This window comes from Artibeus jamaicensis, unplaced genomic scaffold (assembly GCF_021234435.1).
Source record: "Artibeus jamaicensis isolate MK-2021 breed Jamaican fruit bat unplaced genomic scaffold, CSHL_Jam_final contig_685, whole genome shotgun sequence".
In the NCBI taxonomy this organism is placed as follows: Eukaryota; Metazoa; Chordata; class Mammalia; order Chiroptera; family Phyllostomidae; genus Artibeus; species Artibeus jamaicensis.
Window position 1 is genome coordinate 12,828,265 of NW_026521924.1, and position 16,236 is coordinate 12,844,500.

The 16,236-nt window shown below is 38.7% G+C and overlaps 1 protein-coding gene across 4 annotated transcripts in view; it reads right to left on the reverse strand.

Moving 5' to 3' along the window:
- PTPRA (protein tyrosine phosphatase receptor type A) overlaps nt 1-16,236 on the reverse strand; it is a 144,433-nt gene that overhangs the window by 18,372 nt on the left and 109,825 nt on the right. For all 4 annotated transcript variants that reach the window (XM_037141190.2, XM_053671134.1, XM_037141189.2 and 1 more), the window contains 2 exons: nt 7,729-7,819; nt 6,654-6,730 (listed from right to left, as the gene is read on the reverse strand). In XM_037141190.2, coding sequence (XP_036997085.1) covers nt 6,654-6,730; nt 7,729-7,819 — 168 coding nt within the window. The remainder of the gene's footprint in view (nt 1-6,653; nt 6,731-7,728; nt 7,820-16,236) is intronic.

The following is a 16,236-nucleotide window of genomic DNA, read 5'->3' on the forward strand; positions in this document are numbered from 1 at the left end:
AAAAGTGGATTGAAAATGAAATTCTCCAGACTCTCAACCAGTTAACAAAGCCTCCCTTGTGAAGAGGCAATTAACAATTTCCATTCTGGAAATTTCCAAGGGATTAGTTTTAGATAGCAGGAATCAAAGACTACAGAGATTACATAATCTATATAGTCTTCTCAAAGTATTAGTGAAGAATTAAATTATTAATGAAGAATACCCAGCCCTGGCTGGTGTGGCTCAGTGGATTGAGAGCCAGCCTGCAAACCAAAGAGTCTCTGGTTCAATTCCCAGCCTAGGGCACACGGCTGGGTTGTGGGTCAAGTCCCAGTGGAGGGCACGTGAGAGGCAACCACACACTGATGTTTCTCTCCTTCTCCTCCTCTCTCCCTTCCCCTCTTTACAAATAAATAAAATCTTAAAAGAATATATCCAAATACCAATTTCTAGGCTAGACCCTGTTTCTGACTCCTTCTCAAAGCCTGCCAATCTGGGGCTTAGCGTTAATGAATAAGAACCTTCCAAGGAAGAAGCGTATGTGGTATTTCCATGCATGAAGCTGGGCCCACACTAGGGAGGAAACGGTGTTATTGTATTTTGTCACACATAATGCGCTCCTGGTGTATAGCGCACACCCACATTTTAGAGCTGGTTCCCATGTATAATGTACACCCTTATTTCTCCCTCAAAAGTCTGGGCAAAAAGTGCACATTATACATGGCAAAATATGGTATTTTCTTGATGCTGCTTTACTCTGGTGCAGAAACTTTCTGGGAATAACCTGTGGGTACAGTGAGCCAGCTCCTAGCATTCTGGGTTCTCCACTAAAAGCGGTGAGAAGCACAGGAGCTTGGGGATATATAGATAAGGAGCCTTTGAAAAACTGACAACAGGCATACTTTCCTATTTAGTGTTTATTATTTCAGTTATACATCTTTTCAACCTCACTGTTTAAATGTTATGCTCACTTGACAAGTCCCAGGTAAGTGAAAAATTATTTGTTTTAAGGACTGTTTATTAGCCATTGCCTTTCAAACAACAGTAAGATGGGCAATGAGTGGCAGTGTCATGAATGGGACACCAGGTCACACCAAAGTGATGATGTGAAATACAAGTCTGCAAGGCAGTGGCAGAATAAAGGAGGCAGCATGAGTTTCAGGAGCCACTTCCTAGTCCAGTTTAAACTAGAGCAGGGCAGGGCTGCCTCCTGGTACAGAAACAGTAAGCTGTATGCCTTGAGATGGACATATTTAGAGTCAGCAACAGGAAGCCTATTCTAACTTCAGTTTTAAGTCCTAATGCTTTTAATCATTACAAGATGGAAACTGAGAAAGCCTTAATTCAGGATGCTGCATTCTGCTTTAGTATTAAACTTGTAATTAAAACTGAGAAATTCTTGGAGTATGGTAAGCCATACCATATCCATGCTCCACAAGAAGTCACTGCAGTTCTCACCCAAGAATGTGGGCCATAAATAGACTGAAGGCCCAGCCCCAAAGAGCTTCCTACCCCATCTTTACCAGGAGTGTGCCCTACGTCCCCATGAAAGCATAACTACTCGATATGGCAACACTGCTTAACGCATTACATATAACTAGAATGAAGCTAAACTACTGATCTTCCTTATGTTATGTTGATGAAATAAATGTGGCCCCCTGGTTCCTGAGATGTTTTTGAATTTTGAAAGTCAAATCACAGCTGACTCTGGATGGTAACTACATTCCTACTAGTTTAAAAAACAACAACAAAAAACACTTCTAAAGGCCCTGCACACTCCTAAACATCTAAAGGTAAGTGAGAAAATCAGTTCCTTCTAAGACTTCAGACTGGAAGCCCACTTGCCAACTGTGCCACTGTCTGTTTTGTTTCCTCCTGTGACCAATGTCAGGTTCCCTTTCAGATCTTCGTGTTCCCCAAACCACAGGTCCCAGTTTCTACTGACTGTCAGCTCACCACTCTGCGGTGTCCGGTACCACTAGCCCTCAAGACCCATCTATGACCGCAGCTCTCTGTGATGGCTACATATATCTGTGAATATACTGACCACTGAATCGTAAACTTTAAATGGGTGAAAATTATGGTATATGAATTATATCTCAATAAAGCTGTTAAAATTTTAAAAAACGGGTGATGGCAGCATAACTTGGTAAACTCAAAAACTGAATTCTACACTTTAAATAAACAAATTTTTGTTATTAAAACTATACTTCAATGAAGTTGGGGAGAAAAAGGGTTTGGTAAGTTAACTGGCAGCCTATGACAAGTGGCCTTGATCTGTTTTAGCAAAGGACACTGTCTGCTGCGATACTCCAGCCCAAGGCATGTCTGCTCCTTTCTCACCAGATCTCTCACTTGCACTGAACCCTGCTGACCACCAAACCCTTTGCTGTGCTTTACTCTGCCTTCTGAGATGCTTTCTCTCTCAGTTCCCATTTATTCCATTCCAGAGTGCCTTCTGCTCAATGTGCCTGGCAGAGGCGGGTGGGTCCCAGGGCACAATCTTCTTGCCCTAATGATTTCCAAGATCGTGGGTTTGGAATATCTCCTCTGAGCTCCAAATCAGTATGACTAACTGTATGCTGTACATCCACATGGATCATCCTAATCTCTGTATGCTCCACTCTCCAAATATACAATTAATCACTAAGTCCTATTAAACTCTACCTCCAAAGTAGTTTTTACTTCGTTACTTCCTCTTCAACCTTTCTACAGGCCCTCATCATCCATAACCTGCTACTGTAACAACCCCCCATTGGCCCTCCTAAATCCATGTTGCACATGGTAACCTGAGTGCCCAATATACAAATGTGGCCATGTCACTTCTTGTCTTCAATACCTTTTGATGTTACCCTGTTGTCCAGAGAATTAATCAAAACCCTTGCTTGTACTGAAAATTTATAGATACTATAAGGTGGCTCACTCAGCACCCAGTCCCACCCACTGCTATCTTAACTTTCTTACTACACGGGCTGAGAAACTAAAAGCTAAATTCCCTGGAGTGCCCCCTTGCAGTCCACTTTTGCACAGTCCTAGCTTTTTCCTAACAGATGACACTCCCACACAAGACCCAGGGTAGAAGTGAGCATCGTGAGATAGTGACTGTGCCAGGAAGACTTGGTCTTTGGGCAAGCATGGCAGCAGAAGTTCTGTAGCACTTGTGCAGAAGTTTCACTATGAGAGTCGCATGGGGTAGCTGTGTACATCTCCGACTGCTCTGTCCCCTCACTGAGCAGAACCTTACCTTGGTTCACTGGCTCTCCCACAAATTTTAAAAGCTACCCCATATCTTCTAATAAACTCCTTCCTGCTTAAAAGAGTAGACAAAAAATGACTCCTCTGTCTGCAACTAAGAAGCCCAATGGATATACTTCACATTCAATGCCTTCCAAGACTGAGTTCCTACCACATCCCCAAGCCTCATGCTCTATGACTTCCCATCTTGGACCTGTATCTTCAGAGACTGCTGTTTCCAATCTGTGATTTTGCTCACGCTTCTCCTTTGGCTTTGAAGTTTCTGCCCATCTTTCTTCTCTTGAACTCAGGCTTACCCTTCAATATTAAGCTCTACTGGATCACCAGGTTGGCTGAATGTTTCCTTCTCTGAGTCCCACAGAACCTGGCCATACCTCCTTCACACACATTGTACATTACAGAAAACAATCTACCTGTACTTCCCACCAGGGACCCTATCTTATCTCTATAACTTCTGTGCCTACCCACAGTGCTTAGTATACAGCAGGTGCTCAAAAAATGTTGACTGAGTTTAATAAACTGTGGAACCTAAATATTCTTTAATCCTTGACTCTTACTTGTAGATAACTACATGCTTTTAACCCCCTTTTCAATTGTCACAGAGTTTATAAGTGCCCCCAATTTTAACTCTCTTCTTCTAAACTCTCATGTCATCTATTACTAACTCTCCAATAACCATCAAGGCATTATAAGGTTACCTAGTGTGAGCACCAACCAAACATGGCCAAAGGAGGCTTGTTTGCTTTATGGCCTTGCTCAACATCACCACGAATAGACCAATCTTACCTGTTTACCAGCCTTAACATCCAACTAATTTTTGTCTGTCTCTATTTCAGTGTGGGAAGGAGCCAAGTTGGTTATGATGACAGATACTGCTAGTTACTAACTCAAAAGCCACTCCTCCCCTTTCTTCTCTGACATTATCACCATAACTTTCTTTATATACAATATAAATGTTTTATTAATGGCCCTTGGGCCATGTGGTCCACTCAGACATCCAGACACAGGCACAAACTCAGCACAGCCTCTGAGCATCTTGCTCTGACTCCAATATGGTGGGTACGTTGCCCTTGCGCACTGGTTCTTTCATGTTGCAGATGATGGAGTGGCGAGTGTCATCCATAAATTCCATGTACACCTATCTGCGCCCTTCCTGGGAGCTGATCTTGCCTAGCACCTTGGTGACTGTGGCTAGCATGACACATTGCATACAACATGTGTCCATGAGGGTGGTGGTATCCAGTGAAAAGCACCACAATTTTGTTTGGACATTTACCTCTGCTGGCTTGGAAGGTGACCATTCCTTATACCTAGAGGGGTAAATCATGGTAATTCTCAAAGCCCACACCAGTGACTGGAAAGAGGGTATAAGCATGTGATATAATCCTGGTCCTGCTGGCCCTGAATGGCAGTGCACTGGGAGGCTTCAGAGAAAGGTAACACTCCCTAAGAAAGAGAAAAGTATATGCAGAAATGTTCCTCCTCTGTGTTGTTCACTGTGTTTACAAGGATTGTTCGAAAATACTACAGGCATCTTGTGACCATGAGACAGTGCCAACAGGCTGAAGATATCTAAGGAGAAAGAAGGCAGCACCTGGTTTCTTAGGACTGCCACTGAGTCATGGGATCAGCCAACTCTAGAAGTAGCCTACACCTGCCTTCAGACTATGAAATAAATAAATGTGCCTATCTAGACCAATTTTATTTGAATATTCTCTTACCTGCAGAAGAAAATATTCTGATTACTCCTGTACTCTCTTGCACAACATTAAAGTCAACTTGTTCCTCCCAATCTCTTCACAGTCCTTGAATCATTTAAGTCCTAGGAATCAAGCTGATTACCAGCCTCTTTCCAATTTCTTTATTTACCACATCAATCATTTCTCTACCAGGCTTCCTTTCCTTCCAATGGCAAACATGTGACCATCATTGTTAAACATGCCCAAACGGTTCTGAAGTCCAACTGAGGGCTTATTTTTGTCACAGTCTCTTGTTTTTTCATCTTTCTTCTTTTCTTATCCCCACCCTGTTCTTTCACTTTCTTAAGACCTCTAGTTCCTTGATCCCACCATCTTTTCCTAGCATATTAGTTCATTCCTAAAATCACTTCCTTTCTCTAAGTAACCAAGGGCTTCAGGTTCAGTAAAGTAGCAAATGACAATGACCAGTTCCTTTGTCTGAGTACCATATGTTCTCTACATGCCACCAAGCCCAGGGTACAGCTGGAGTAAATCTTAAAACTAAGGCCCTATACATTAATGATTTTCATTTTAGATAGATCCTCATTTGCAGCTGGGCATGCCTCTTTCTTCCCCTTTCAGCTTTCTCAAGGAGCTCAGAAGCTATTCCAAACTTTCATTATTCTAAGTCACAGTCCCATCTTCTTTTAGCAGATAGCCATGACTTTACTTCTTAGAGAAAGCAGACGAGTTCCCTCAGCTTGTGTTACCCACATCTACAAACCATCTCTATATATTCTGTATCTTCCTTTACCATCAATCACAGAGGAAGAAATCTCTCCATCAGTAATGTTTTAAAAAAAATTGTAGTAAAATACATTTAACATAAAAATGACCATTTTAGCCATTTTTGTGTATATAGTTTTGTGGTATTAAGTTTATTCACATTGTTGGGCAACCATTACAACCATACATCTCCATAAATTTCTTGCCTTTCTAGACTGAAACTCTGTATCTATTAAACAATAATTTCTTATTCCTCAATCCCCCTAGCCCTTGAAAACCACCATTCTACTTTCTGTGAATTTGGCTACTCTAGGAGCCTCATGGAAGTAGAATGATACAATATCTGTCCTTTAGTGACTGGCTTATTTCACTTAGTATAATGTCTTCAAGGTTCATTCATGTTACAGCATATGTCAGAATTTCCTTCCTTTTCAAGGCCAAATAATATTCCATGGCATGTTTAGACCACAGTTTGCTTATCCATTTATCTGTTAGTGGACACTTTGGTAACTTCTACTTTTGGCTATTGTAGTTAATGCTGCTATGAACATGGGTGTACCAATCCCATCAGTATTCTTCTCAAGCATCCTACTTCAGTAGTCAGGCTTATTCTTGCTAGCATGTACTCTCTGTCTTCTTTTCACACTCTTTCTTTACTAGCTTCTTCTCCATGCTCTATAAAACATACTCCAGTCTCTCACACCATCTCTATGAATATTCTCTAAATCACCCCTAAAAACTTCCTCCCAGTTGCAGTTCTTCCCCCAGTCTTGGTTCACGATAAACATGTTGAACCAGACTTAGCTGGTATCAGGTACTTTTACCCTGTTCTCCATTATTTTTACTATAGATTGCAAAGCCTGCTTTTGTTCTTAGTTTTCTGAATAAGCTCAATAAAGTATTCACTGACTCTCACAATGGTCATTCAAGGTAATGATGAGAAAAGCTCCTTACATTGATGAATGAAGCATTGATATAATCAGAATCGGGAACTCCTTCAACTGGTGTCAGATGGACTCTAGAGTGATCATCTAGGAAAAAACCCAATAATTAATATTTAAATATTAATTAGTTAACATTAAAATAGTTCAATCCAATTTTATTTTTCAGTGGTCCTGATATAACTGGGCCAGGTAAGACATTTGTGCCTATGGTACAGAGATGCATATGTATGAAGATGCCATTGCAGCACTATTTGTCACAGCAAAAACTTGGACACATCTCAACCATCAGTAGGAGACTAGTTAAATAAGTTCAGATATATCGACAATATGGAATAGTAAGCAGTTGATAAAGAGGAAAACAAAAACTTTTGTTTCTCAACAGATGAACTGACAATATACATCATTAAAAGAAAAACAGTTTGAGCAATGTATATAATATACCAATTACATTTTAAAAATATATAATATATACATATATTCATACACAAATAAGATGTATCTACAAATGCCTAGAATAGTGATCTCTAATATTTTATGCACCTAAAAAATACAAGTTTTTTAAAAAATGAGTTATATATGTTTGTGTGTATGCATGTATTTTGAAAAACCCTTATAAAATTAAGGCAATTTTGCTCTTTTATCTCACTGCATTATGCATATCCCATTCTGGACACCAGTGGCCTAGAAAAATGTATTAGGCTATAGATCAACTGATTAGTAATGGCTAACTCTGGGAAGAAGTTATGAAGCGAGAACATTGTATTAGAATTTCTTCACAATAAGCTCTACAGAAAACCAGTAACAACCCACTTCCTCTCTGGTCTGAGTGGAACTTAACCTCTGAGTTCTTCTTAACCTCCTAGAAACTTTAGGCCTGCCACAAAAAAACCCTGATTAAGCACCGCAATTGACTCTGTGAGCACCTGGTGTCGCCTTGGGAGCCATAAAGGCAATTTCAGCCTGACAGAAGGCCCGATTTTACCCTCCTTACCAACCCTCCTATGATCAATCACAAGATTCTTTCTGGTGTCAGCAAAACTGGCTAGAGATGCGGTTTTAGGTTAAGAAACCCTACAAACACTCACAAGGCAAGATGTTCACATATCGATTTTTTTCCTTATTTTCCTCCTTGGAGGCAGCTTCACAGGTGGCTTGGATAGGACAAGCAGGGAGAGCCTGAAAGGTTAAGAGAAATTAGAGGATTTACTAACAGGGATAAACACCAAACATTCGAATTGCTACACCAAATCCCGACCTGGCAGCGAGTTCTACGTTTTCTTGAGGGAAAAAGATGGGCCCAAGAGAAGACTTACAGCCTAACACAGAGAGTGTACCTCTCCTCTAAAAAGCCAGCAAGTTTCTTAGTTTACCACCAAGAATCCCCAGGGAACAGGATGCCCTTCCTGTTACTATGCAGCATGCTCTTTATTCAGTTACTATGTGGTTAGGGACCGGTTACAATGCTGGGTCAATATGGACCACCCCTGTTAGCAGGAGTGGGGACATAACTGAGGGTGTGAGTCCTTTATCCCCATGCTAACCATCACACAAGAATGAGGTGCATCTGAGTGAACCAAGCAGGAGGGCTCTGGGTGATTAGATGAGTTTCGTTCTTTCTAGGGCCCTTACAAACAGGCACAGCAGCTCAGCCTCTGGCATATGTGGCAAGGAAACAAGGAAAGGTGTTTATATGGACTCAGCAGTTGGGTAGAAGAGGACCTGGGTGAGTTGACAGTGACTATGCAGCAGTTTTGAAGCAAATGTATATTAAGTAGGTATGTGGATAAGCATAAATGGTTTGACATGAGATAGTCTAGAATATCTGAAATTAAGCAAATCTATTAAACTTTATAGGGCCAAGTTTCCTCATCTCTAAAATTGAGATGCTAATATCTGCTACATAGAGAATAAATGAGATAATCTCATGTCTGTCATAAAATAAGAATTTAATAAATTAATTTTAAAAAGGTGTGGAAAGCTAAACCTTATTATTTTAACTGTTTTCTTCCTATATGTTCCATATATTCAAAACTAAGAAAGCAAAAAGGGAAGCAGTTTAAATTTCTAACTTAGAAACCTTTCTAATAAATGATTTGGAAATATGTTTTATGAGACTTAAAAATATTCATACTCTTTGATCTAGGAACTCCACTTCTGAGACTAGCCTAAAGAAAGAAAAATCTCTATGTTCAAATTATTTACTTCATCATTATTTAGAATGATCCAGAACTGAAAACAACCTTAGTACTCAGCAGTAAGTAAAGACTTAAAAAATTATGGTTCATGTATTATTTTTCATTTATTCTTTTAACAAATATATATTGTATACCTATTAGATATCAGGCTAGATACACAGCAAACAGTGGTGAATTAATCATATACATAGTTCTTGTACTCATAGACAATACAAATTTGTGGGTGAAAGACGGACATTAAACAAATAAAACAAATGAATATAAAATTAAACATAGTGATAGATGCACTGAAAGAACAAAATGCTATTAGAGAAAGTATGCCCAAATTTATATTACAGGGTGGATCTCTATGAGGAAGGACGAGTATGGAAAATAGTGAACAGCTTCTGTGGTAACTCAGAGGCAGGAGAAGACTTGGCTTGTGGGAAGAAGTAAAAGGTCAGTGAATATGTTATGTAGAAAATGTGATTTGGTGGGGATGGCAAGAGGAAGTGGGAGGAGATGAGCTTGGTAAGGTTAACCCGCACATTTCTATATAGGTCCTTCAATAGGGAGCTAGACTTTTATTTTAAGTTCATGAGGAAATCTTTCAAGGTTTTAAAACTGCAATCCAATATTCATGTTAAAGAATCACTCTGGCTACTATATCGAAAATGGAGTGGTAGGCAAGAACAGAAACACAGAAAGATGATGATGGTACAAGGAAACAGATGCATTTGAAATATATTCTGGAGACAGAATGAATAGATTTAGAGATGGAATAAAGGAAATGTAGATTGGGGAGAGAAAGAGACAAGAATGAAAGATGACATTTAGGTTTCTGGTTTTGATAATCAAAAACATATATGATTAAGTAAAGGAAATTCCAGCCTACAAGGAACCAATTTTACTAGATGAAAGCAAGAGCTCTGCCCTGGCTAGTGTAGCTCAGCGGATTGAGCATGGGCCTGCGAACCAAAGGACTGCAGTTCAATTCCTAGTCAGGGCACATGCCTGGGTTGCAGGCCAATTCCCAGCAGGGGATGCATGAGAAGCAACCATACATTGATATTTCTCTCCCTCTCTCCTTCCCTTCCCCTATGAAGATAAATAAATAAAATCTTTAAAAAAAGAGCAAGCTCTAAGAAGGGAGTAAATATATTTCCTGGGAATCAGCAAGACAGTGATAGGAGAAATGAAAATAACAGATCCTAAGATAAAGGGAGTAAAGGTCTCATAGTCCATCTGCCTTCACTTAATCAAGATTTATCTTTCAGAGTTAAAACCCTAGAGGTTCTGCATGTTATTTTACTAATAAAGGCAATTGATGCTACCGATACATAAGGGGGAAAAACGAGTATCTTGAGCAGGACTCTTGCACATGGAACAGAGACACTGCTTAAGAATGGAATGTCCCCCCACCCAGCATGGCTCAATTGGTTGAGCTTTGTCCCACTAAGTGAAGAGTCACCAGTTCCATTCCTGGTTAGGGCACATGCCTGGGTTGTGGGGGCCAGGTCCCCAGTTAGGGAGTGTGCCAGAAGCAACCGATACATGCTTCTTTCCCTCTCTTTCTTCCCCCCCTCTCTCTAAACAAACAAACAAACAAACAAACAAACAAACAAACAAACTCTTAAAAAAGGAAAGACTGGAATTTCCCAATTCACCCAGAGAGGCTGGATTTCCATGTTTCTAGCCTGGTACAGAGTGGGATGAGATACACATTTTTAAAGCCCTCACAACTAATCCAGAGGCATCACTTTCCCTGTACATTTCCCCTCTAAAATGATGTAGAACAAAGGTAGTGACAGCAAGACCTGAAATAGTCCCCAGGGTCAGTAATAATAATGACCACACCTCATAGTCCTATCTGCATCCCTAGCTCCCCAAATCATAATGAAAAAAAATAAGGCTCCTAAAAGGAAAGTAAGGATGAAACAGAAGCCACTGTTTGACAAGAGAAAAGAAAAGGGCCTGCTTTAGAGAACATAGTGCTATATACAAAAGGTCAGACTGAAGAGCCCACATCGGGATGAAAATGACGAGAATCCTACTCCTTTCAGTTTCTACTCTGAAAATCCTAGCCCACACAACTAGGAAGCAGCAGCTGAACCAGGAAGCTATAGATGTTATATTCTCTCAAAACACTAGGTGGCATTAAAAACCATTTCATCCCTTGCATAAGTCTTCACTAGAAGCAAGGATATGTATTAAGTCTTTTTGTAAAAATCAGTTTTTTAAAAACTGTTTTTCAATTTCTATATTTATAAAAATGAAAATATATCCTTCAAATGATTTAACTCAGAAGTTCTTTGGGCCCTTCCCTTGTCATATACTATTCCTTCTCTCACAAGTAAACTTGGAATTTTCTAATTATTATTACCTTGGTTTAATTTATTTGTATCCCACATATCTTGTACCCTTAAATGATATTTTTTATTGTTGTCTATTTTATTTATAAAAGTCAAATCATAATCAAGTGGCAACTTGTTCCCCACCTCCAAATATTATGTTGAAACTTTATCTAGGTTGTTCATGCAGCCCAAGTGCATTCACTTTACTTTGTAGCATTGCATTCTGAGAACATACCAATATATATTTGCTCACTTTACTACTGATGAATATTTGGGTTGTTGACAGCGAACAGCCCTAGTCTGAGTGCTAACTGGTATGTGTGCTAACTGGTATGTGTGCCCTCATGCACACATGCAAGCATTTTAGGTGTGGGTATCTATAACTTTACCAGATAAGGTCAAATTGTTTTTCTAAGTAGTTTACCAATTTACACTCTCATCAGCAAAGAACCACTCCCACAGTGGGTCTGTATCCTCATCAACATTTGCTATTGTCAGATTCTGCATATATCAAATGTCAGTTTAATTTACATTTCTCTGATTTATTAATGATGTTGACCATCTTTCTATAGTTTACTGGTCAACAGGGTTTCCTCTTTTGTGAATTACTTCACAAGCATTTTCCTCATTTTTTTTCTAGTGGATTACTTGTTTGTTTTCTTATTAATTTGTAGGAGTTGTTTATACATTCTGGGTAATCATTCTTCATCAGTTGCGTTACAAATATTTTTTTGCCAAGTTTGTGGCCTGTCCTTTCATTTTCTGGATATCTACTTATAAACAGAAAACTTGCATTTTAATGTAGTCAAGTTAATCTTTCCCTTTGTCAACATTTTAAGTCTCCAACCTTTTCTACTGTGACATTATATTTTCCTATATCACTATCTCTACATTTCATCATTTTGTCTTTTAGATTTCAGTATGTACACTAACTGGGATTGATTTTTGTGTTCGGTATGAAACAAGAATTCAATTTCATTTATTCCCACAGGATTACCCAATTGTCCCAGAACTATTTATTGTAAAGACCATCCTTTCCCCCACCAAAACTACAATAGCATATCTGTCATTCATAGGCTTCCATTTACACATAAATCTGCTTTTGAGCTCTGTTTTATTCCACTGATCAATCCATCTATCCCAGTGCCAGTATACAACTGTCTTTATCGCTAGGTTTTATAATAACTATATCTGGTAAGGCAGGTCTCCTCACCTTTGTTCTTCTTCTTCAGGAATGTCTTGGCTATTCTTGAATCTTTTCTGCTCCATATAAATTTTAGAATCAGCTTGTCAAGTTCCACAAAAAACCTGTTGGGATTTTTATTGGAATTGCATTGAATCTACATATCAGTTCGGGGAGAATTGACATCTTTACAATACTGAGCCTTTTAATCCATTGATCTCACCTTTCACTAATTTAGGCTTTTTTCCTTTTAATGTCTTTAAACATTTTAATAATTTTCTCCAATAAATTTGTAAATATTTTGTTAAATTTATTCATAGGTATTTAACATTTTAAATGCTACTATAAATAGCCACCTTTTAAAAATTGTTTTTTAAATAAATAAAGTAAAAATTATCAACTGATTCTGATTGTGGCTTATGTACAGAAATGCATTAATTTTTAATGCTGTTTTTGTATCTACTGATCTTCCTAAAATAACTTATTAATTCTAATAATTTATCTGATGAGACTGAATTTCTTTGAGGACAATATTCTATTCTGTGAAAAATGCATATTTTATCTCTTCATTTCTAGTTTTTAATTCCTTTAATTTCTTTTCTTGCCTCACTACTCTGCCTAAGATCTTCACTACTGTACTGAATCTCAAGCATTCACTTTTATGTTTGAATTGTCTTTTAAATACTCTCAACTTAGCCCTGGCTGGTGTGGCTCTGTGGATTAAGTGCTGGCCCGTGAACCAAAGGGTTGCTGGCCAGGTCCCCAGTAGGGGACATGCAAGAGACAACTATGCAATGATGTTTCTTGCCCTCTTTTCTTCCTCCATTCGCCTCTCTAAAAGTAAATAAGTAAAATCTTTTAAAAAGTAAACAAAACTCTCAACCTAATAGTTACCAATGCCTGAAAATTCTGCTGTGATGGGGAATATACTAACTTCAAGGCAGTTCACCTAATCTTGGAACAGTTTATTTGGAAGGACCCAACACCCAAATACACAGTTTCTTTTGTATTTCCCTTGTACTGACTGGTGTAAAACTCAGATGTCAGCTGGAGCTTTCTCTGCCCCTTGGGAATCCTGAACCTCCAATTTCCTGAACTGTAGAATTTGAAGCCATTGACACAGTGCTTGCTAATTCCTATAGGTCGTTGGCTCTAATCCATTTGTTTAGAGACAACTCATCAATGTAGATGCTATTTTGACTCTGCCTCACTCCGATGACACACAGTCCTGTCACCAGATTACACACACATGCTTGTTCATTTGGAAACCCAAGAATGAAGCTGTCTCTACTAAAGACTCGGGATCCTGAGCAACGGGGTGTCACACTTTGCAACGCACTAATTTTAACCATCTCACTGGCTCCACCTCACTCTTTCTCCTCTTTCTCCTATCCCCCCTTCCTTTAAGGAGCTACATTCTATCTTTAAAAAAAAACCAAAAACTTTGAACATGCTTTAGGGATCTCAGTAAGTGGCTTTTTGAAAGGATTTCTTTTTAAAAAATTTAGTGCTTCTTTCTAAAACAAATGTTGGCCAATAAAAATGTTCCAGCTTATAATTCTAGGACTAGAACAATCTCATGGAAATTTCAATCATGGTGGGGTTTCATAAAGACTCTACACACTCTCCTTGTAGCCTGTGAAATATCTGAAAACAGCTGTCATGTCCTGTGCCTAATGTTCCTTCAGCTGTTCACCCCCATGGTACAGTATTTCGCCAAAACAACTTCCCATTCAGTATTACTGTTTTTTGCAGAGACCTGACCACAAGACTCCTGGCACAGTTCAAGATGGGGACATCAACTCTTTATTCTACATGCTGTATATCCATCCTAAAGCTAAAGCTCCATTAGCTTTTTTTTTTTTTTTACCATACTTTTAAAAAACCGCTGCTTTTAAAAATGTTATTAAAAATATGCTTTTGTAGAAGTCAAATTTAGAAGAAAGAAGTTCCCTATCATGTCTCTCCAATATTTTACCTCCTCTGATAGGTAGCTCATTGCTCATACTTCACCGTATTCTTCCAAACTTTAAAAAACACATTAACACAGTCATACACAGATGTACATTTTTAAAAGAGAGTATTATACCATGTATAGTCCTCTGTGATGTGTTTTCTCCACTGACAGTACAACTTAGAGATCTTTCTACGTCAACACATTAATTTTAATGACAGAATGTCATAATGGATATAAGACATCATTTAGCTATTCTGCTATTGATAGATATCTGCTTTTCATTTTATTTTCTTTGCTGTTATAAATGATGCTAAATGAACATCCATGTACAAATGCATATTTAGTTTTCTGTTAGACTCCTAGAAGTTAGGTCAGATAGTGTAAGCATTTAAACTTTCTTGATACTGTAAAATCATGCTTCCAATGCTATGCCAATTGAAACCCCTTCTACCATGTATAATAGTATCTGTATCCTCATACCTTTGTCCAAACTTAATATTAATCTTTTACAATTTTCATATCTGACAGGCTGAAAATAATGATTAGTTTTAATCTGATTACTAAGTTGAGCTTTATTTTTTAAGGTTCGTAGACCATTTGTTTTTCTGTGAATTACCAATTTTGCTATAGCAATGTTCACTTTTTCCTCACAGGTTTGTAGATGCTCTTTATATATTACAGAAAATTCTGTCTACCTTTGGGCAGTGGTCTGTCTTCTATCAGCTGGCCGCTTTTTCATGGAGACATTTGTCATAGGGACATTTAACACTTTAAAGATATTTACTATTTTTCAATCTATTGAATTCTGGCTTCTGAATCCTGCGTTTTGCTTATTACAAAGGCCTTCCTCATCTCATGACAGTAAAAACATTATTCTATGATAACAGACACAGACTGGTGTGTCTGCCCCATGTGTTATTCATCAGCCTCCTTCCTGACAGGGCTGACAATACATGCACAGGCACACTTGACCCACATGGATTCTCTCTGTCAGGATTCCGAAACCCCAAAAGAAGCAGAGGCTTCTTGAAAGGGCTCCAAAGCCAGTGAACAGAGCCTGCTCTGCCTAAGGGCTGGTTGTCTACCTCATCTCTTGGTTCTGCCAGCTTCCCCAGTGTCGACCCAGCTGACAGTTCTGCTGTTTTGCTTTATTTAGTTGACTTCATTCCCTGATTTTTAAATAAAGGACCATAACTGACTTAGCAGTTAGCATCAGTGAGTGGGTTGTAGTTGAGAGACTGATGGGGGAAATGTGAGTGATGTAAACCTTGATTCCTCTGTTCAGATAAAGAGAAAGGAACTGTCAGTCAATTTTCAGGATGGGAAAGAGCAAGCCACTCAGTTTACAACTGTACAACAGTTACTTCAGTTATTGCTTGTGATCACCTGGAATGCATTTCAGCTGGTGGTAAAGGGGTGGGAGAGTCCCAGCAAAAGGAGATGAGAATTGTCGAAACACAGGAGTAGAATTACATCTGACCATAGTAGATAACAAAACAAGAAAAAGCCCAGTTCCAACATCAAAAGCTCATCTCCACAAACAGCACAAGACTCCGGGCCTTTCTATGACTCACTGCGTATTTTGCTGAACCCAATGTTAACATTTCAGAATTTTGCTGGTTGCTTAATACTAATGACAATGAAATTCTCATCTTTCCTGGGCTAATCATATGAAAGACAGGGCCTTAGGTGAAATGACTGAAATGACACTGAAAGGAAACAGAGTTGTTGGAGAAGGCCAACTTCTAAAAATCTCTCTATTGCATCTTGCTTTCATAATGAAAATTTCTCTACAACCCAGCTCTCTCTCATGATGGATAATAAGCCACGCAAGCATAACATAATCTAGAGGGTGAAATAGATAAACAGGGTAGAAAAGCAAAGAGCTGATAGAAGAAACTGCAGAAATTCAATGAGCTGGATCT